The 23,524-nt window shown below is 42.9% G+C and overlaps 1 protein-coding gene across 1 annotated transcript in view; it reads right to left on the minus strand.

Moving 5' to 3' along the window:
• Positions 1-23,524, minus strand: part of BIRC6 (baculoviral IAP repeat containing 6) — a 349,123-nt gene that overhangs the window by 10,340 nt on the left and 315,259 nt on the right. The window contains 1 exon segment of the mRNA XM_050951314.1: positions 10,510-10,698. Coding sequence (XP_050807271.1) covers positions 10,510-10,698 — 189 coding nt within the window.

Genomic DNA, 23,524 nt, shown 5'->3' on the forward strand with positions numbered 1-23,524 from the left:
TAGCCTCCTTTGATTTGGGGGCTGGCGCCTGTTGGCCGTGGCGTTTCCTCTCGTTGACCGATTGGACAACTAACGAGGAGGGTGAACATATAGATACTCGTACCCCCTAGAGGGCACCATGTATTTTCTCTCAACTCCCTTTGCCGTAGGGGGAATGGAGACTGGGGACTGCCATAAGGTGTCATTAGTGGCCTGGATGGTTTTGACGAAAGGCAAAGCCACCTTAGTGGGGGTATCTGCCGACAGTATGCTGACAACTGGGTCCTCGACCTCCGGGACTTCCTCTACGGGAAGACTGATGTTTAGCGCCACTCTCCTAAGTAGGTCCTGATGGGCTCTGAGGTCTATCGGGGGCCCTGATGATGAGGTCTCTGCCATCGCCTCGTCTGGGGAGGAAGACGACGATAGACCGGAAATGAGGGGGTCCTGGATGGCCTCCTGCTCCTGGGTCGGTTCCTGCTCCAGCGGTATCGGGGAACCTGGTGGATGGGATATCAGCTCCTCTATCCCAGATGGAGGGGGACGGCTAATGGTGGCCTCTGGGGCTCAATGCTCTGAGGAAGCGGAGCGGGTCTGGAGCAATGGGGCACCCTGGGCCTGATGGTATGCCCAGGGTGTCCAAAAGGACCACTGGTGAGGTCCCGAGTCCTGAGACCGGACCTCCTGAAAGACTCCAGTAGGCACCTCCGTATCTCGCTCCTGGTCATAGAAACTGTCCGTGTGGGAGGACACAGATGAATGCCTGGACGGCCATGGAGGAGCAGAGAAACCTTGGGCTGAGGTTCCGACGGACCTCGCTCCCTTCTTTAATGGGGACCGGTGCCGGTAGGCGTAGCGGTACTGGGATTGAGATCGGGACCTGCAACCAGACCGGTGCTGGGAGGTCGACTGAGATCTCGAGTCTCTGCGGTGTGAACGGCTCCGAGAGGTACGGTGCCTGGACTGACGCCGAGAGCTGGAGCGGTGTCGCGAATAGTGAGGCGGAGAGCGGGAGTCTGACCGGTGCTGCGAGTCCGACCAGTGCCGTGTAGGGGAACGGTGCAGGGAGTACGAGCGGCGTCGAGAGCGGGAGCATTGTCTCGACCTGAAGCGTCTATGGGACCGCGATCTTGAGCGGTGCCGGTCTGCTGTGCCGACGGACGGAGGTCTGGGCAGGGTTGGCTTGCCCCAAGATTGGATTACCTCCACCAGCGGTGCCGGGGGTAGAGGCAGTGCCGAGTCCGTCAAGGCGATTAAGTCTCTCGCCGCCGTATGCGCCTCAGGCGTGGATGGCATAGTGAGCTCTACTGCAGCACGCGCCAGGGAGCAATGAGGCGCCGGACTCGACGGCCCTGGCGGGACCGGAATCAACGGTGCTGATTTAGTCGGTGCCATGGTGGGTATCGGTGCCAGGCGGTCCGCACTGGGCGCGCTCTCTGGCTGTGGCGTAGTTGGCGCCAAGGCAGCAGGAGTCTTGGTCTTCTTCGACCTCGGGGAGAGGAAGCAACGCGGAGTCGACTTCGGTGCCGGTGTCGGCCGGTGCCGAGAGTCCTTAGGCGTACCGGTGCGATCCGGTGCCGTAGTGGTGCCTCTGTTCACCGACTCACCGGCGCTCGGTGCTGAAGTTGGTGGTGTCAAGGCCGCCTCCATGAGGAGCTGTTTTAGTCTGATGTCCCGCTCCTTTTTAGTGTGCGGCTTGAAAGCTTTGCAAATAGGGCACTTAGCTGTTAAGTGCGATTCCCCGAGGCACTTTAAACAGGAGTCGTGTGGGTCTCCTGTTGGCATCGGCCTGTGACAGGCCGAGCATGGTTTGAAACCCAGTGAGCCGGGCATGAGCTCTGGCACTGGGTGTGGGGAAGGGGTTACTCCCCTAACTCCACTAAGTAATACTAAACTAACTATACTATTAAAGTAAGAACTTATAACTGAGTTTATCTATATATATAAGAACAATAACTCTGTACACGATAACAACGAGAACTACGAGTAGCTAGGGAAGGTGGAGGTCAGCTAAGCCGCACTTCTCTGTTCCAACGACCGACACGGGCGGTAAGAAGGAACTGAAGGGTGGCCGGGTCGTCTAGGGTATATATATGGTGCCATAGCAGTGCCACTCCAGGGGGCACCCAGCCGACCTGCCGAGTGTTGCTAGGGTAAAAAAAGTCTTCCAACGAACGTGAACGCGGCGCGCGTACACCTAACTGGAATGCATATGAGCAATCACTCAAAGAAGAATCAATGATTCTGCTCCCATTCCTAGCTCCAAAAATTATAAAATGCCTTCGTCAATGTCACACCTAACATAACAAGTAAAGTGGAAGAGGAGAAAGTCATGAGAGAAAGTCAATGAGTTGTTCAATCTAATTTTGTCAGTAGCAAAATATGTTATTTTATCTTTTAGTGGCCCTTTGACCACAAAAGCCAGATACTTTCAAGGTAAAACATCTCTTTGTACAACGGTAGGATAATAAAATACTAATTTAATTCCAGAAAGCATAAGTGCCCAATTTGTCAAAGATAATCTATCTTTATTGTGAGTATTCTTTTCTTAGTCAGTGTGCACATGTTTCAGAGAAGTCTTACAATCAGTTGAAGTGTATTAAGCCTGCTGTTGGAAGTGGTAGGAATAATGCATGGTTTTTACAAGTGACAACCAGCAGCTGACATTATGACAAAACTTAGCAATTTGCGTCCTCTTTTACATAAGAAAAAGGCTCAAAGCAGGAAAAAGTAAACGAGCATAAATAATGTGTCATGGGTAGAAAGTCTAGCTGGGAGCTGAATAGAATTTTTTTAAAATCATGTTCAAACTGCTAGAATCACGCATTCCACTTTTCTTAGACATTAGGGAAGGCATCAGTTCTCACAGTTGGGAGTCACCTTTAATCTGATATACACACCTTCACAGTTTAATAGAGGTGTGAAATTGTGCAAGAAAAATTATGACAAATATCAGATTTCTTGTTTGGCTGCATAGTTAGCAAGTTTTTTTAGCAACATCAAATATAAATGAAAAAAGAGGAAGATCATCACAGTCTGATGATATCTTCATTAAAATGCTAAATGAAGATTAAATTAAATGAATTGCCACATGCCATGGACAATGTACATTTTTTCTCATGATGAAAGACTGTCAGTGAAAATCTATTTCCTAAGACTTCCCACTCCCCCCAGATTAGTATTTCAAGGAAAAAGAAGCTACATTCTATTACATTAAACAAACAATTAGAACTCCATAGAACCAGTACGAGTCAAATTCACTCCTGTGCCACACCATGCCTTGCTTAGTTTTTTCATTCTGTATGTTTTATGATCAGCCTTTAGATATTGCCTAAGTAGTTTTTTCAGTTTTGAATTGCACTTTAAAGACAATTTTATTTAAACTTAAAATAAGAAAATGTAAATGAGAAAAGTGTCTTCTTGCAGACACATATATCCTTTGCAATGAGTTAAAGTGCACCTTGCTAATTTGCACTTCACTACTCTGCATGTGCAATAATTAAACTCCCCAAAATGGCAGGTTCTCTGCAGTTCTTGATAAAGACCTAATAATGTTGCTGTGAAATCTCAAAAAATTCCATTAGTTCTACAAAATATATTACAGAATATTACTTGTAAACTATTAAATAATTACTGCTGGCATGAGCGAACAGGTACCATTAAGGTTGCAGGAGTTTCCTTTTATAAAGGGCCATTTCCATTAAACTACACGTCTGCAAACTGTTGTTATTTCAGGTTCCCCAACCTTGCCAAGCTCAGCATAAGAAACAAGCTCCCCACAGATCAGGACCCACCAACTCAAAGCAGCACTAATCCCTACCAGTACAACAGATGCAAAATCTGCAGACATATTTCCACTGCTTCAATGATCAACAACTCCCACAAAAGACCTTTCAATACCCATGAGTCCTACAAATGCCTATAACAACATGTGGTATACCTCATCTAGTGCATCAAACACCACAACAAGAAGTATATGGGTGAAACTAAACTATCACTAAAACAAAGCGGAGTCCGGTGGCACCTTAGACTAACAGATTTATTTGGGCATAAGCTTTCTGCATTGTTTTTGTCGATACAGACTAACACAGCTACCCTTCTGATACTTTAAACCAGTGGTCCCCAACGTGGTGCCTGTGGGTGCCATGGCACCTGCCAGGGCATCTATGTGTGCCTGCGTACTGTCTGGCAGATGAGCATCCGCCAAAATGCCACTGAGAAGTAGCATCATCCAGAGGCATCGCTTCCAAAATGCTGCGGATTTTTGGCGGTGATGCCTCTGGATGATGCTGCTTCTCAGTGGCATTTCAGTAGCAACGCCTGTTGACGTTGCCGCTTCTTGGTGGCATTTTGGTGGATGCCAGTCCTCGGTGGCTCGTCATCCGGCACCCCCCGGACAAAAAAGGTTGGGGACCACTGCTTTAAACCATCACTATGCTCTCGAATGAACTCTCACAGAACAATGATAAGACAAACACCCTACCACCAACGGGTGAACACTCCAGTGGTGAGCTCGAGCCAGTTTGCACCGGTTCGCAGGAACCGGTTGTTAAATTTAGAAGCCTTTTTAGAACCGGTTGTTCCAAGACAACTGGTTTTAAAAAAGCTTTTAAATTTAACAAAGGCTCAGGCAGCTGTCCACCCAGCCTCTGGCCCCAGCTCACGTCCCCCTCTCCCCTGAACGCTCAGCCCTCCTTCTCCTCCCCCGCTTCCCACGAATCAAATGTTCGCGGGAAGCCCGAAACAAGCAGCAGGCAGGTAAGCTGCGCAGGGGACGCGCGAAGGGCTCCAGGGAGGCACAGCGCGCGCGGCCCAGTCCGGCTCCACCTGGCCCCAGCCAAGCACCCCCGGCTCGGGCTGGTCCCAGCCGAGCAGCTCTGGCCCGGGGAGTCGGGCCCTGCGGCGCCCGTCCTGGTGCCGGCCGAACGGCTCCGGCCCGACTTGGGGAGTCGGGCCCCGTGGTGCCGGCAGAGCGGACCTGGTCCCAGGCCCAGGCAGTGTGGTAAGGGGGCAGGAGGGGGTGTTCGGTGGGTTGTGGGAGGGTGGATAGGGGTCAGGGTGGTCAGAAGGCAGGAAACAGGGGGATTGAATGGGGGCAAGGGTTCCAGGGGGCAGTCAGGAAGGAGCAGGGGTTGGATGAGGTGGGGGGGGCAGTCAGGGACAGAGAGAAGGGGTGATTGGGTGGGGCAGGGGTCTTGGGGGGCCATCAGGGAACAGGGAAGGGGGGGAAGGGTCGGGGTCCCCAGGGGTGTGTGTCAAGGAACATGGGGGGTTGGATGGGGCATGACCCCCTCGTGAGGTGAGGAGGAGGGAACCTATTAATATTTTGGCAGCTCATCACTGGAACACTCTTCACAAAACTATCACTCCAGATCTGATCCCTCGTCCTCAAAGGAAACCTGCACAATACCTTTGAAAGATGTGCCTGGGAACTTAAATTCCTAACTGTGCTAGACACCAAAAATCATGGGCTCAATAGACACTGGTTTTATTACTCATTACAACAATCTGTAACCCGCTAGCTATCCTTTGTCCTATGACTGCATAGGTGTTAAATGCCCATTTCATTTTGAATGGGTTTCTTGCAACACCTGTTAACAATCTGTTCCACCTTGTATTTAGCTTTGACACTGATTGCCTTTCCCAGACCTGAAGAGGAGCTCTGTAGAGCCTGAAAGCTTGTCTCTTTCACGAACAGAAGTTGGTCCAGTAAAAGATATTACCTCACCCACCTTGTCTGGCTCATCTTTCAGGCTGACATTTTTCCAGATCTGGTCTCTTCCGCAGCAGTGAAATTTTTGGGAACATTTCAGAATTAATAGTTCAGTTGGTTTAGCGTATGAAGAGTAAAAAGTGACACTTTTGTTACTGTCTTTTTCAGATCACTCTAATGCTTCAGCAGGAATGGGTGGAAAGGTGAAATTTAGTGAAAAAGACAGCCCCTGGGTCTGAAGTGTACTTTTCAGCTATGTGGTGAAAGCCTGTTTAGATTTGGAAGAGTTATGAGGATTTTAAAATGGAACTTGTGCATGCAAAATGTAACATACAATAAGGCTTCACTTTTTTTTCTCCTGCAACCCACCATGGTTTCACAGGCACTGCACATGGTTGTGTTGGTTGAGTAGAATTTCTCTTTCTATACACTATCCCTAAACATTCTGTTGACTGGGGATGTAGGAAAAATGAGTGGAATTTCTCATCTAACATCCTATTCCACATGCATCATCTACGTGTGGATCTGTAAAAGGAATAAGGCAGTTCTGCAAAGGGATCACTATGTTTCTTAAGGCATCTGGTGCACTGTATTTTGGGTCCCTTGCAACAAAAACTTTTAAGCCGATAATATTTTTAACTGCACCAAAAATGTTAGAGCCTTGTTTTTTTTTTTTAAATGACCTTTGAGCACCTCACTTTGAGATGTATCCCAAAGAACCATGCTTAATTCAAATTTTGCACACTTTACTGGATGTTTATGCAGAAGGGTCCTACAGTCTAGACTATTGTAGACCAGGTTAAGGAAGAACTGGAGGCTATTGGAGAGTTACAAGAACAGAAGGGGACAATTGGAGGATTACAGTTTGGAAGACGGGGAGGAAGGAGAAAGGATCTCTTTTATCCAAAACCTGAAAATAACTTTCAATTCAAAGGATGGAAGCTCAGGCCATTTCTCTCCAATAAGGTGCAATCCACCATTCATCGAGTTACTGATGGGTGTTTCATATTATACCTCAGGATTTGTTTGCTTTTAGTGGGATGAAATCTGCCCCCTAATATTACATTAAACCACAAAACAACTACGTGAAAAGTAATTCAGGCCCAGCTACAAATCTCTTGTATAGGCAGTGAACTTCTGTTCTATTGCAATCACTTTGAAAAGGCAGACACTAGAAATAAAGTAACAGTAATAGTCATTAGCTGCTCTCATGAAATGATCTCATGATCTCTCTACTGGGATAAATCCATTTGGATGCATCTTATTCCTTCACCTTCTTCAGGAAGGGACAGGATGAGATATCTCCCTTATAAAAGCCATTAGCAGAATCTGAGCTATACAGCAAGTGTTTGAAAAATAGTAAGATCAAATTCTGGGTGCTTTTAATATAAAGGACAACGGTACTAAACAGGAATCAAGGTATTTAGGAACTGAACTGAGCTTTACAGTACATCCAAATTTATAGCTTTAATGTATAAATTATAATGGTGTAGTTTAGTATCCTTAACTTCTAGGCTTTTGTCTTTTTGAAGGGTAAGATTGTGCATGTCTTGTAGTTTGCAGAGAACATCAGAGATATATATATGAAAATGATTAACACTCTACCACATTCTACTATCTTTAGTTGCTTCATTTAAATAATCACAATTTGATATTTTTCCTGGAAGAGTAAAGTTGTTACAAATATTTATTAAAAAAGGATTTATTAGTGAAGATGGGTGTAACAACGAAGGGCACTGTTACATAAAATGTCAAAAGTCAGTTTAGAGGAATATCTGGGACTCTCATTATATTTATATCTTGATTGACAGGGCCAGAATATCCTGCATATATGTTGCTATTCATGTATGGGTGTAATACTCTGTCCACTCTCATGTAAGTGGTTGAATGTCTGGGATATTCACTGGTGTTTGATCACTGTTTCCATATTCATGTGAACATTAAAATTTGTTCCTGAAGACACTCAAGCTCTTTCCATTCTTAGGGTGGAGATCTATTAACATGTACTTTGAAGAAAATGATTAACTCATTCAAAGAGACGCATGATCTAGCAATGTGTTAAAATCAACATATTATAGGGTTACTCAATCTACATTTTTATGACACTTTTCAGCCAGAAAAAACACTAAATACTTTACAAACTCATGTATAAACTATACACAGTACTGGGAATCACATTACCCATCACTATGGTGCAGCCAGTTCTGGAATGAAAAGCTGCTGCTGCTAACTCACAATAACACACTTCTTTTCTATGGACTCTGATGATTGGTTGGTCAAACAAACAATTACACATCTTCCATTAACGTCTGTACTGATTATTTTACTTCCTTTAATTTGTCATCTATTTGTTCACTTGCCACATCTAGTAACAGACTTATAAGCGTCAATCTGTCTGGAGGAGTATAACCAGAGTGAAATCTTTTCTTTAATACCTCATTTTGCAGTACATTGAAGGCAATATCATTAGCAGAAAATTATCAGGTTCAAGATAGTTGTTTTTACATCAATTGACCTTTGCCTTTCAAAGACAGACAGTGCTCCTAAACCAAACTGGTGATGTTCAGAGCTAGAAACTGGTTTTCTCTACTTTCTGAAATGAGTACAAATTCTAGGTAGCATAATAATTAGCTCAAGAACATTTATAATTTGCTGTTGAATTATCTGTTTTCATTACTCTAGTCCATTCACTCGTTTCCTGCCCCTTCGTTCCTTTAGGCATCTTGAGTTAGATAAATTAATACACTAATGTTAGGTAATCACTAAACTGTTAGTACGTATTTGCAGTATTGATCAGCAGATTTTTCATGTAATGCAGTTAGAATAAGAAACAACACATCTGATGCTGTGAAAAGTTAAAAATACAAACTAGCTAAGCTTTACAGAACCATATTTTATCAGATTTTCCACTCATCTTTCTAGAAGTTTAAAGATTCTAGAAAACTCATCTAATAAACTCAGCTCCACCAATGCATCAAATTTCTTGTTGTTTTCTAATAAGTATAGCAAGAACCTTGATATTCCCATCATTTCTTTCAACCTTTTTATATAGTTAAAGTTCTCACTCAACAAGAAGGGAATCTTAGATGTTGATAACACAAATGCAAGGAGTATAGGGCATAAACAGGAAGAAATTTAAGGATTAGTGTGTAAGCTAAATTACGACTTGACTAGCATCAAAGAAATATGGTGGCATAAAGCTTATGACTAGAATACTGGTACAAAGGGATCCTTGTTCAGGAAGGGCAAGCAGGGAAAAAAGGCAGGAGATGTTGCATCATACATCAGGAATATATACAGTTGTTCTGAGGTCAAAGAGGTGATAGGCAAGCCATCTGAAAGTCTCTAGGTAAAGATGAAGATAAAGGGGGAAAAAAACAGAAGTGATGTCATGCTAGGAGTCTACTCTAGACTACCAAATCAGGAAGAGGAGGTGATTGAGGCATTTCTAGAACAAACAACAGAAATATCCAAAACACAAGACTGAACAGTAATGGGGGACTTTAACTACCAAGACTTCTGTGGGAAAAGTAATATGGCAAAACACAGAATCTCCAATATGTTCTTGGAATGTATTGGGGACAACTTTTTGTTTCAGAAAGTGAAGGAAGTAACCAGAGGGACAACCATTTTAGACTTGATTCTGACCAACAGGGAAGAATTGGACGTGAATTTGAAGGTGGAAGACAACTTGGGTGAATGATTATGAAATGACAGACTTCATGATTCTAAGGAAAGGAAGGAGTAAAAGCAGCAGAATAGGGACAATGGACTTCAACAAACTCAGAGAGCTGATAGATTTTCTTCCCATGAGACCTGACCTAGGGGAAGTGGAGTTGAGGAGAGGTGGCAGTTTCTCAAGGGGACAATATTAAAGGCACAACTGCAAATCATCCCGATGGGAAGGAAAAATAGAAAGACTAGCAAGAGGGCAATACGGCTGCATCAGGAACTCATTAATGACCTGAAAATCAAAAAGGAATCCTACAAAGAGTGAAAACATGTACAAATTGCGAGTACAAAAGTGTAGCACAGGCATGTAGGGACAAAATCAGACAGGCGAAGGCAGAAAATGCATTAAATCTAACAAGGAAATAAATGACAATAAAAAGATGTTCTTTAAATACATTAGGAACATGAAAAAGATGAAGGAAAGTGTAGCAGGAGAGTTAATAACTGATAATATCAAGAAAACTGAGGTGTATAATGCCTATTTTGCTTCAGTCATCACTAAAAAGGTTAATTGTGACCAGATACCGCCAGGAAGTGTTTCAAGCACTTTGGAAGACAGGATTGGAATTCAAAATGACTGACAAATTAGCGAACTGGTCTCAAATCAGTAAGATAAAATCAATAAAGGAAGGAAAAAATTAGATGCCCAACTACAAAATGGGGAATAACTGGCTATATAGTAGTACTGCTGAAAAGGATCTGAGGGTTATAGTGAATCACAGATTGAATACGAGTCAATGATGTGATGCAGTTGCAAAAAAGACTAACATTCTGTGGTGCATTAACAGGATTGTGTGTAAAACATGGGAGGTAACTCTCCCACTTCTCTTGACACTGGTGAGGCCTCAGCTGGAGTACTGTCTCCAATTCTGGGCACCACAAATTAGGAAAGCTGTGAATAAATTGGAAACTCCAGAGGAGAGCAACAAAAATGATAAAAGGTTTAGAAAACCTGACCTCTTCTGTAAGGTAAAAAAACTGGGCACATTTAGTCATGAGTAAAGATGACTGACTGGGGACCTGATAACAATCTTTAAATATGTTAAAGGCAAAAGCCAGTGTTTACTTTGTTTCATAATACCTACCTCCTTAAAACATGGTGAAGGGTTTCTGATTTGTTCAAGCATAGCCCACTTGACTGTTGCCTGTCGTATATTTCCATCATATTCTCTGGAACTCTGTGTACCACTAGGAGTACCTCTAGATCTTTCATATCCCGGTTCATTAAAATAGGGTTCTGCTACCAATATGAGGGACTGAACAGACACCAAAACCTGTGGAGAGAAGCAGTTAAATGAGTAAATGAAAAATAATTCAGCCCATTACATAGTGATCACCACTTGTTTTTAAAATACATTATATATTAAAAGATTTGTTTTCATTACAAGAAATATTTCATGACAAATTAATGTATGTTGTAAAATATGAATATTTCATACTAGTGGGGAATTGTGGCAAATGTCTATTCCATCTGAAACAATTACCATATTTATACTAAAAATCATCATCCATACAACTGTAACCCTAGTCCAAAGAAAAAATAAATTAGAAAACTATAAGAACATAAATATGTAGCTACATATTATTTCCAGAGCTAAACATTTTTTGAATAAATTGGCCTGGCCCCACATAGATTTTTAGGCAGTTTGAACAAACTAACAACGGTGTCTTTTATTACATTAAATACTTCACCATTGTTACTTTGTTCAAACTGCTTAAAAATCCATAATAAGTGGAGGTAAAAATTCTAGCTTTCAGGTCCAAGTGTAGCACAGATGCAGCACATAGATTTTGAGAATAAAAGCTGAGCACTGTAAGTATAAACTGAATATTTATAAAATAAAACAAACAGAGTATAAAAGTTACAATACATACATTAAAATTAAATAGCTGAAGTACCACAGCTTCTCTATTGCCTGTCACACCCTGATTCAGGATTCTGTGGTTTTCCTGCAACATCTCCTGATATTGCCAACACCTAAAGCAGCTCTCCCTAAATTAACTTAGCTATTAGTGCCATGGTTAATTACTGCAGAAGAAATTCAGTTCTTCATAGGCCAAAAGCAGCTAAAATAAACTTTCAAAGTAGTAAAAAAAGCAAAAATAAAAAAGTTCTGTAGGAAATACAAACTCAATCTACACTAAGCTGACTGCACATTCACTATTTATTTTATTGGGATTTATATACACACACAAGGTATCTAGCCATATGCACTAGGTAATCTTTGAAAAAAAACCTCAGAAGTACCTACATGAAACACAACACTCCAACATACCTAATGTGCAGTAGTAACATTCAGTTAGACCCATGGCCAGCAATCAAATAGATATTTAATGCTAAGCTCCCTCTCAAAAAATTCACCATTCTCACAACCCTCCCTTATTTTCAAATGCCTGGATAAATTTTGGCTGAAAAAAAAAATATAAATTTAACAATCAATCACAAATGCAGGGTTACTGAGAAAATTTTGGAATACTTTTGGCACAAGAAGCCTACTAAAACAAATGGCTGAAAAATATTACTTTAAAATTAAGAAAGACTGATAAAAATTTTAATGTGTAAGTACCTACGAATTGCAACCCTAAATCTTTGAGGTACCTAAGTGGCCTAACTTTCAAAGGTGCTGAGTGCTTGCCAATCCCACTGAAGTCAATATTAGCTGCAGCATCTCTGAAAACTAGACATCTATTTTGGTGTCCTAATATGGATTTAGGTGCTTAACTCTAGGCATGCAAGTTTGAAACTTCTGATCAATATCTAGTGCAAATTATAACTGTAGGTCTAAGTAAATGGAAGTGAATTAGGGCTAGTCTACACTGGCAATGCCGAAGAGCTGCCGTGGCAGCGCTTTAACGTACCTTGTGTGGTCACGGCACAGTGCTGGGAGAAAGCACTCCCAGCGCTCTAAAAAAACCCACCGCAATGAGGGGTGTGGCTCCCAGCGCTGGGGCACTGTTTAAACTGGCACTTTATGGCGCTGCAACTTGCTGTGCCTCGGGGAGTGTTTTTTCACACCCCTGAACGAGAAAGTTACAGCGCTGTTAATTTCCAATGTAGACAAGCCCTTAGTTTCAGTGGAATTCCCCATGTAACTTACTACCACAAAAAACTATACTCCATTTGACATGGAAAAAAAGCTTTGAAATTTAGGTGCAAAGAAATCATTTAAAAGAATAAGTAGATGTCTGATTATTCTCTTTTTAAAAGAAAAAAGTATTATTTCAAAGTTTTTAGATCTGTTGATAGTATATTAGCTATATAATATAATGTAACTTGGTACTTTAGTTATTTATTTGTAAAGATTATGGTTAACTGAGAGGACCCAATATTCTTCTCAGACACAAAATAAATAGAGGGGCAGAATTTGGCCTTGACTTCCCTCTTTTCACCATCTGAACAAGACGAAACAATTCTTATTTGAAACAGAAGCTTAAACAATCATTTTAAAATATTTAATGAAGTATCAGGTGAATGAAATTAGATTTTTGTAGATCCATTCTCATTATTACTACATCTCTGATGAGCTGGAGGTCATTCTAGCATGTGATAACACAAGTAGGAGTGAACTGATTTTGATCAAAATGATTCTTGTTATTGAATTAATTTGCACCAAGACAAAATGAAGGTGGTGAGCTGAGGGACAGCATAGTGTCTAGTGGGCTGAGCAGGGGACTGGAATCTAAGAACATCTGAGTTAGAGTCTCATTTGGCCTTTAATTCACTGAGTGATCTTTAGCATACCGATTAAATCTTTCTGATTCAGTTTCTCCATCTCTCCACCTCTACCTCTGTCACTGGCTGTTTATATAGTTAGCAGTTCAAACATGTTAAATGCGATAACATACTGTATAATCAGAACTGCAAAACAGAACCTCTACAAAAGTTAGCTGCCAATGCTGCATATGAAATAAATACCTGTGACCTTCCATTGAGGTACTTTTCTAATAAAGAAAATGTGTTATGTTTTCATCTCCATATCAACATCAGAAGTCATTTTTCTTCAAATACAAATTCTTGTGCTTGTTGAATAAAAGTTAGACTATATTCATCAAAAATGTAGACTGACAAACTAGTATCATAACCTTAGTCCCAGATTTGGACCTTAGCGTCCAAAATATGGGGGTTAGCATGAAAACCTCCAAGCTTAGTTACCAGCTTGGACCTGGTACTTGCTGCCACCACCCAAAAAATTAGAGTGTTTTGGGACACTCTGGTCCCCCTGAAAAACCTTCCCTGGGGACCCCAAGACCCAAATCCCTTGAGTCTCACAACAAAGGGAAATAATCCTTTTTCCCTTCCCCCCTCCAGGTGCTCCTGGAGAGATACACAGACACAAGCTCTGTGAAACTACAGAGAGAGACTCCCCCTCTCTGTTCCCAGTCCTGGAAACAAAAAGTACTTTCCTCTTCACCCAGAGGGAATGCAAAATCAGGCTAACAAATCCAACACACACAGATCTCCCCCTAATTTCTTCCTCCCACCAATTCCCTGGTGAGTACAGACTCAATTTCCCTGAAGTAAAGAAAAACTCCAACAGGTCTTAAAAGAAAGCTTTATATAAAAAGAAAGAAAAATACATACAAATGGTCTCTCTGTATTAAGGTGACAAAATACAGGGTTAATTGCTTAAAAGAATATTGAATAAACAGCCTTATTCAAAAAGAATACAAATCAAAGCACTCCAGCACTTATATTCATGCAAATACCAAAGAAAAGAAACCATATAACTTACTATCTGATCTCTTTGTCCTTACACTTAGAAACAGAAGACTAGAAAGTAGAAACTACTTCTCCAAAGCTCAGAGAAAGCAGGCAGACAGAAAACAAAGACTCAGACACAAAATTCCCTCCACCCAAAGTTGAAAAAATCCGGTTTCCTGATTGGTCCTCTGGTCAGGTGCTTCAGGTGAAAGAGACATTAACCCTTAGCTATCTGTTTATGACACGCCCCCCAAATTGCAGACAGTGGGGAAGCTCACTGGCGGCGATTTCCTTCTAGAACTTTAAAATAAACAGATTAATACGACACATGCACCTTTACATATACCCCTAAGTATATAACTAACAGACTTCTACATTTTAAGAACACTTTTTAACTACTGAATTCTGGGAAACTCTCACGGGAGAGTGCATCAGCTACTTTGTTAGAAGCTCCTGTGATGTGCTGAATTTCAAAATCAAAATCTTGGAGAGCTAAACTCCAACGAAGAAGTTTCTTGTTGTTCCCCTTGGCAGTATGAAGCCACTTTAGTGCAGCATGGTCAGTTTGTAGTTGGAACCGCCGTCCCCAAACATATGGGCGTAGCTTTTCCAGGGCGTACACAATGGCATAGCATTCCTTTTCACTGACTGACCAGTGACTTTCCCTCTCAGACAGTTTCTTGCTGAGAAACACGACAGGATGGAAGTTGTGATCTGTTGCTTCCTGCATGAGCACTGCTCCTATACCACGCTCAGATGCATCCGTGGTTACTAGGAATGGCTTGTCAAAGTCCGGGGCCTTGAGCACAGGGTCAGACATGAGCGTTGCCTTAAGTTGGGTAAAGGCCTTTTGACACTCATCAGTCCACTTAACTGCATTTGGTTGGGTCTTTTTGGTCAGGTTGGTCAGTGGGGCAGCGATTTGGCTGTAGTGTGGTACAAATCGCCTGTAGTATCCGGCCAAGCCTAAGAAGGATTGGACGTGCTTCTTGGACTGTGGGACAGGCCACTTTTGGATAGCATCCACCTTGGCCTGTAGGGGGTTTATGGTTCCTCGACCCACCTGGTGCCCCAGGTAAGTCACTCTGTTTTGGCCTATTTGACACTTTTTGGCCTCAACAGTTAGTCCTGCCTGCCTGATGCGCTCAAAGACCTTTTCCAGGTGTAGTAGGTGTTTGGGCCAGGAGTCTGAAAAAATGGCCACATCATCGAGGTAGGCAACTGCAAATTCTCCCAGTCCAGCTAGTAGACCATCTACCAGCCTCTGGAAGGTGGCGGGTGCATTTCGAAGGCCGAAAGGAAGGACATTGAATTCATACACCCCCGCATGGGTGACGAATGCTGACCTCTCCTTGGCAGGTTCATCTAGCGGTACTTGCCAGTACCCCTTGGTTAAGTCTATTGTAGAGATGAACTGGGCATGTCCCAACTTCTCCAATAGCTCATCGGTGCGTGGCATTGGATAGTTGTCCGGACGAGTTACCGCATTTAGCTTACGGTAGTCCACGCAAAAGCGTATTTCCCCATCTGGTTTGGGTACCAGAACCACTGGAGATGCCCATGCACTGGTAGATGAGCGGATTATACCCATCTGTAGCATGTTCTGGATCTCCCGTTCTATAGCAGCTTGGGCATGAGGAGACACCCGGTAGGGTGGGGTTCTGATTGGGTGAGCATTACCTGTATCAATGGAGTGGTATGCCCGTTCAGTCCGTCCTGGGGTGGCTGAGAACAATGGGGCGAAGCTAGTGCACAGCTCCTTGATTTGTTGCCGCTGCAGACGTTCCAGGGTGGTTGAGAGGTTCACCTCTTCCACGCCACCGTCTTTTTTCCCGTCGTAGTAGACACCGTCAGGCCACTCAGCCTCATCTTCCTGGACTGTAAACTGACAAACCTGTAAGTCTCTGGAATAGAAAGGCTTGAGAGAATTAACATGGTACACTTTAGGCTTTAGTGAGGAATTGGGAAATGCTATGAGGTAATTTACAGTTCCCAGGCGCTCTTGGACCGTGAATGGCCCTTCCCATGATGCTTCCATCTTATGGGCCTGTTGCGCCTTCAAGACCATAACCTGGTCTCCTACCTTGAAGGAACGTTCTCTGGCATGTCTGTCATACCAGGCCTTTTGCTCTTCCTGAGCATCCTTTAGATTCTCTCTAGCAAGGGCTAAAGAGTGTCGGAGGGTGCTTTGCAGATTGCTTACAAAGTCCAGAATGTTAGTTCCTGGAGAAGGCGTAAACCCCTCCCATTGCTGCTTCACCAACTGTAATGGTCCCTTAACCTCGTGACCATACACAAGTTCAAATGGTGAAAACCCTAAACTGGGATGTGGTACAGCCCTGTAGGCAAACAGCAACCGCTGCAACACTAGGTCCCAATTATTGGAGAATTCGTTGATGAATTTTCGTATCATGGCCCCCAAAGTTCCATTGAACCTTTCCACCAGGCCATTGGTTTGATGGTGGTACGGGGTGGCAACCAAGTGATTCACCCCATGAGTTTCCCACAGTTTTTCCATGGTCCCTGCCAGGAAATTAGACCCTGAATCTGTAAGGATGTCAGAGGGCCAACCTACCCTGGCAAAGATGTCTGTTAGGGCCAGGCACACAGTGTTAGCCCTGGTGTTGCCTAGAGCTACTGCTTCTGGCCATCGGGTAGCAAAGTCCACTAAAGTCAGTACGTACTGCTTTCCTCTGGGCGTCTTTTTTGGGAAAGGGCCCAGAATATCCACAGCTACTCGCTGAAATGGGACCTCAATTATGGGGAGTGGCTGGAGAGGGGCCTTGACCTGGTCTTGAGGCTTTCCCACTCTTTGGCATACCTCACAAGACCGGACATACTTGGCAACTTCCTTGCCCATCCCCTCCCAGTGGAAGGACTTCCCCAACCGGTCCTTGGTTCTGTTCACCCCAGCATGGCCACTGGGCTGATCATGGGCTAAGCTTAAGAGCTTCCCCCGGTACTTAGTTGGAACCACCAACTGTTTTTGCGGCTGCCATTCTTCCCGGTGTCCACCAGAAAGAATTTCCTTGTATAAAAGTCCTTGGTCTATAACAAACCGGGATCGATTAGAAGAGCTGAGAGGCGGTGGGGTGCTCCGTGCCGCCGCCCACGCTTTCTGAAGGCTGTCATCTGCTTCCTGCTCAGTCTGGAACTGTTCCCTTGAGGCTGGGGTCCCCAGTTCTTCCTCAGACTGTGGACTTGGGCTTGGTCCCTCTGGAAGCGATGTAGGTGATGGGGTTGTTTCCGTTGCTGGTGTACCGCTCTCCGCTGGTGCACCTGAGGGTATTTCAGGCTCTGGCTGAGCCTTTTGGGTATGGCTGTCTGTTGCTTCTGCCAGTTTTCGCTCGCTGGCGCCCTCTGGCTTTGAGTTTGAAGATGTGGTTGCACTTGCTGGTGCTGGTTGCTGTTCCAGTTCCAGGCCTGGGACTGGAGGTGCTGTGGCAGTTTCAGTGGTTGGCATGGAATTTGGATCCAATACCTCTGTCTGGGTCTCTGGTAACACAGACGGGGCATCTGTGGACGGTTCAGGAACAGGAATGGGTCTGGAAGCTTGCCTGCTTTGGCTACGGGTAACCATTCCCACTCTCTTGGCCCGCCTCACTTGGTTGGCCAAGTCTTCCCCCAGTAGCATGGGGATAGGATAATTGTCATAGACTGCAAAAGTCCACATTCCTGACCAGCCTTTGTACTGGACAGGCAGTTGAGCTGTAGGCAAGTCTACAGCTTGTGACATGAAGGGGTAAATTGTAACTTTGGCCTTTGGGTTGATGAATTTGGGGTCAACGAAGGATTGGTGGATAGCTGACACTTGTGCCCCCGTGTCTCTCCACGCAGTAACCTTCTTACCGCCCACTCTCAAATTTTCCCTTCGCTCCAAGGGTATTTGAGAGGCATCTGGGCCTGGGGATCTTTGGTGTGATGGTGGTGTAATGAATTGCACTCGCATGGTGTTCTTGGGACAGTTGGCCTTGATATGTCCCAGTTCATTACACTTAAAGCATCTTCCATCTGATGGGTCACTGGGCCGAGGTGAGTTACTGGAGACTGGTGAGGTGGAAGAGTAGGGTGTCTGTGGCTTTACTTGGGTGGTATGTGGGGTCTTTGGCTGTCCTTGGTTGTAGGGTTTATGGTCTGTGTGCCCCCTGGGGTAATCGTTCCCCTTGACAGTAGCTTTCTTGCTTTCTGCCACTTCCATCCATTTGGCTCCAATCTCCCCCGCCTCAGCGAGATCTTTGGGTTTTCCATCTTGTATGTACCGTGTTATGTCTTCAGGAACACCATCCAAGAACTGCTCCATTTGTATGAGGTGCAGTTCTTCCAAGGTTTGAACGTTGTTTCCTGTTATCCAGGCCTCATAGTTTTTTGCAATGTAGTAGGTGTGTTTGGGAAATGACACCTCTGGTTTCCACTTTTGGGTTCTGAAGCGCCGACGGGCATGATCTGGGGTTATCCCCATTCTGTATCTGGCCTTGGTTTGAAAAAGTTTATAGTCATTCATTTGCTGCTTAGGCATTTCAGCTGCCACCTCTGCTAAAGGTCCACTGAGCTGTGACCTTAATTCTACCATGTACTGGTCTTCGGGGATGCTGTACCCAAGACAGGCTCTTTCAAAATTTTCCAAGAAGGCCTCGGTGTCATCACCTGCCTTGTAGGTGGGAAATTTCCTGTGCTGTGGAGCAATAATTGGCGCCGAGTTGTTAGGGTTGGCTGGCACATGCAGCCCAGCTTTTGCCAACTCCAGTTCATGTTTTCTCTGTTTTTCCTTCTCTTCATTCTCTTTTTGTTGTTTTTCCATTTCTTTTTGTTGTTTTTCCATTTCTTTTTGTTGCTTTTCCATGTCTCGGCGGTGGGCCAACTCTTCTTCTGCTTGTTTCCTTCGGTAGGCCACCTCTTCTTCTTCTAGTTTTCTTTTGTGTGCTGCCTCTTTGGCTGCCTGTTCTCTTTGGTAGGCTGCCTGTTCTCTTTGGTAGGCTGCCTCTCTGATCTGTTCTTCTCTTTCTTTCATCTCCATCTCTTTTTGTTTTATTTCCAGTTGTCGCCTGTGTTCAGCTTCTCTGAATTGTCCTTCGGCCTCAATTTTTGCCTTAGAAGTCATGATTCCTGTTTTCTTGTGTTGGGGTGCCCTCCGGTGTTTATCTTCTGAACTGCAGGGTCTCTGTTGCCTCCTGAAGTCTGCCTAGCAACTGTGCCTTTAGCTAATCTTCAATGTTAAGTAAACCCGAAAAACCACTTTATTTACATGTATATAGTGCTGGTAATGACTCTCAATGGGAGTGCTACTGTGTGACAAAAGACTCTTAATAGCACCTTAATGGTTTCTTGCTTATTATGCAAGCCACAAACTGCCAGAGAGAGCAGAAAAAAAAATTCTCTCTGGTTCCCTTTTAAAACCAAACTGTTTCTCTCTGCTAAAAAGCCCTTAGCAGAGAAAAGAAAAATATAATATTCCTACTGGCTTCTGGATTCTGTCTATATCCCACCGCTGCTACTCATATCATAACCTTAGTCCCAGATTTGGACCTTAGCGTCCAAAATATGGGGGTTAGCATGAAAACCTCCAAGCTTAGTTACCAGCTTGGACCTGGTACTTGCTGCCACCACCCAAAAAATTAGAGTGTTTTGGGACACTCTGGTCCCTCTGAAAAACCTTCCCTGGGGACCCCAAGACCCAAATCCCTTGAGTCTCACAACAAAGGGAAATAATCCTTTTTCCCTTCCCCCCTCCAGGTGCTCCTGGAGAGATACACAGACACAAGCTCTGTGAAACTACACAGAGTGACTCCCCCTCTCTGTTCCCAGTCCTGGAAACAAAAAGTACTTTCCTCTTCACCCAGAGGGAATGCAAAATCAGGCTAACAAATCCAACACACACAGATCTCCCCCTAATTTCTTCCTCCCACCAATTCCCTGGTGAGTACAGACTCAATTTCCCTGAAGTAAAGAAAAACTCCAACAGGTCTTAAAAGAAAGCTTTATATAAAAAGAAAGAAAAATACATACAAATGGTCTCTCTGTATTAAGGTGACAAAATACAGGGTTAATTGCTTAAAAGAATATTGAATAAACAGCCTTATTCAAAAAGAATACAAATCAAAGCACTCCAGCACTTATATTCATGCAAATACCAAAGAAAAGAAACCATATAACTTACTATCTGATCTCTTTGTCCTTACACTTAGAAACAGAAGACTAGAAAGTAGAAACTACTTCTCCAAAGCTCAGAGAAAGCAGGCAGACAGAAAACAAAGACTCAGACACAAAATTCCCTCCACCCAAAGTTGAAAAAATCCGGTTTCCTGATTGGTCCTCTGGTCAGGTGCTTCAGGTGAAAGAGACATTAACCCTTAGCTATCTGTTTATGACAACTAGACTCCCCCCCCCCCATGGAATCAAGAGATACCAAAAAAGGGGTGGTTGTGTCTGTGTTTTTAAGATTTATTCTAAAGTTGTTGTCTTGCTATCTAGTTCTTTCAGTATCGATCTTAAGCTGAGACCGTGTACGGTTGTCCTATCTAATGGATGTCGTGTTTCATATAAAAAAGAAAAAACTATTTTATTTTAGGTTCTGTTCATCTATAAAATAAAATTGTGTTTTTTCCTATCATAATAAAGAGTGGAATTTTCACAAGTGTTTAGAGTCAGCCTAGTTCTGCTCCCCCTGAAGTCAGTGGGAGCTGAGTTAGGCCAACTTTGAAAGCTTTTGAAAAATCCACCCCAAAATGCTACATGTCAAAGCTTGTCATAAAGATCAGTGTTGAACTCACAGGATTCACTATATAAACAACACAAAAACCTTGCCATATTTACTGTTCAAACATCTTACATTCTGGGTATTTTAAAATTTAGACATAGTAGACACTGTATAGATATTAGCTATTCATAGCTTTGAACATTATGCACCGTCTTAACTAATAAGCAGATTTTGCTGTATATTATGTTTTCAGCTACTTAAAATCTCTGAACTGAATTTTCCACTTTCATCTGCGTTAGAAAATTCTTAGTGTTCTCTTACTACCTTCAAAATGGAACCTTGATAAAATAAAATAACCAGCAGACCACAGATTTCAATTTAAAATTGCAAACTATTTCTAAACTAGTTTTTTTGTAACAATCACATCTAACATTCTATAGAAACATACCACTAATGATTGCCTCCCCTCTCTCAGACGTAATCTGTAATTACATAAATGAATAAAGAAAAGGTCTGTTGAACTAAATTAATCTAAACAAAACAAGGATAAAAGGCCTGTGGTGAACACAGGGTTTCTATCATACGCACCTTTATCCATCATATTTTTAGTTAATGTTTTCCAAACAAACGTTCAGTTTATCCTCTTTTTCATCAATTAGTGTTTACAAAGTAATTTGAAAACGCAAAGAATTATGGCCCAGATGGTCTCTATGTATGAAAAACCTAGTCTGAGGAACAATTTTGTCCAGAAAAAAGCTAGTTAAAGTATAAACTACCTCCAGTCTGACCAGTATACAGGAATAAAAGCCAAGGCCTAATGGGAAGGACCTGGGGCAGAAAATCACTCTGTCCAAGAGAAAAACCACTTTGAGGTAAGGAAAGAATCAAGTGAGTGCCAGGAAAACCCAACAAGCCATTTGAGTGCATTAACAGACTTTGCTATAGTTTTTATTTTGCATTTGTGTAACAACTGGTGAATTTATACAGGCTTTGTATTAAATTTCCATAATATTCTGCGCAAGTGTCTGTTTTATATTAGTCAGCTGCAAAATCCCATGCTTCCTGGTAATTGCTGGATTATTTTTAATCCCCATTCATTGCTGTGGCTACTATATGAGCTTTATTCAGTTGATTTATTAGAAGGTTTTGGAAGAGCTTCTTTATAGTTCTGGATAGCACATACTTCATTTTACCATCCATTTCTTACTATTTATGATAATATGAATTTTGGAGGCTGCTTTGCATTCAACATAAACACCATGCTATAGATGTTAAATGATTCCTGCAAGATTAGAGCTCAATCTCCCATCTTGTGTGTGTCTAGTCAAAATCAGCACCTGGATGAAAAGCAGCTGTCTACAGCTGAGCCAAGACAGACTGAAATAATATGGGTAAGAAGAGGGTAGCACTTCGAAGAATTTGCCTACTCTATAATGTTTCACACTAGAGAGAGCAATTGCCTTCAAATGGTTGTCAGTCAGTCTGCAGTTGGAATGCCCTTTTGGACTCCTCAGTACTACTAGATGTCCAACTATCCCCTGCAGCAATTGCTGCCAACTTTCACGTGCAGACCAGACCGCAGCGCTCCCTGCATGATCTCCAGGCTTGATTACTGAACTCAAATATAGGAGTGAAGCCACACATCCTGAAAAAGTTACAGCTGGTACAAAATGTCCATCTGTTTAGCAACACAACTGACTGTAAGCTATCACCCCAGTTGTCTCCTTTCTGTGCTGACCCCTCACAGGGTACGGAGTCCAGTTCATGGTCTGTCCAAATATTTAAAACCCTCCAATGGAATTGGCTCTTGCTACCTGAGAAATTGCTTTTCCCTGAGACCATGAGCTCCCATGGCAGCTAAGATGAAACTGTTGACCAACAGGGGGAGGCTTGTAAATGCAGGAGACAGAACTTTCACAGACTCTGCTCCTAGACTATGGAACTCACTCCTACAAGAAATGAGAATGACCAGTGAGTTACCAGTTTCACAACTAAATGTAAAAATTTATTTCTTTGGCTTCACTTTTTTTCCCCTCAATAATTTCTTCCCTCACCCACTTAGACACAATCATAAACAAGCAAGCAAAGCCAACTAACGTGTGTTTCTTCTACAGACTTGGAAGGAAGGAAGAAATAATGCTACTCCTATTTTCGTACAGCTGGGAGGCAATCAGGTATTACCAGTGATGGGAGCCATTTAAGTACCTAAATAGTGCCTCTCATTTTGGGGAAAAAAGCCACACAATGAATTTCTTTACATGCAGTATTAAGTTTTGCAGGTGTGTTTATTTCCCAGGTTTTTTTCTGTTATTCCAGGTCTTTTCCGCAATACAACATATAAACAATATTTGAGAGGCTGTGAGCCGGATATTCTGTATCTGTTATGCCGAAGGCCTCAAACTTTGGAATTATTCAACAGCCTAGACAAGATAGTCATATACCATTTATTAGCACGAACAGTGTTCATGAGCTGTTGCATTCTTCATGTGTCATTAGGTTGATAATGTTCCAGTAGCTTATTAAGCTATTCACCTGATTGTGGTAATTTTTAGACTTTTTAGCGAAATAATCACACTCTGGGGCTAGTTAATAATAGAAATCCATTTATCAAATGTAAATTTCTGTTTAATTTCTTTAAAACATTCTACTTATGGCCAGATTAGGACACAAAAGCAGACCACAAATACTAGAATACCAGTTCACA

Source organism: Gopherus flavomarginatus, chromosome 4 (genome assembly GCF_025201925.1).
Source record: "Gopherus flavomarginatus isolate rGopFla2 chromosome 4, rGopFla2.mat.asm, whole genome shotgun sequence".
In the NCBI taxonomy this organism is placed as follows: Eukaryota; Metazoa; Chordata; order Testudines; family Testudinidae; genus Gopherus; species Gopherus flavomarginatus.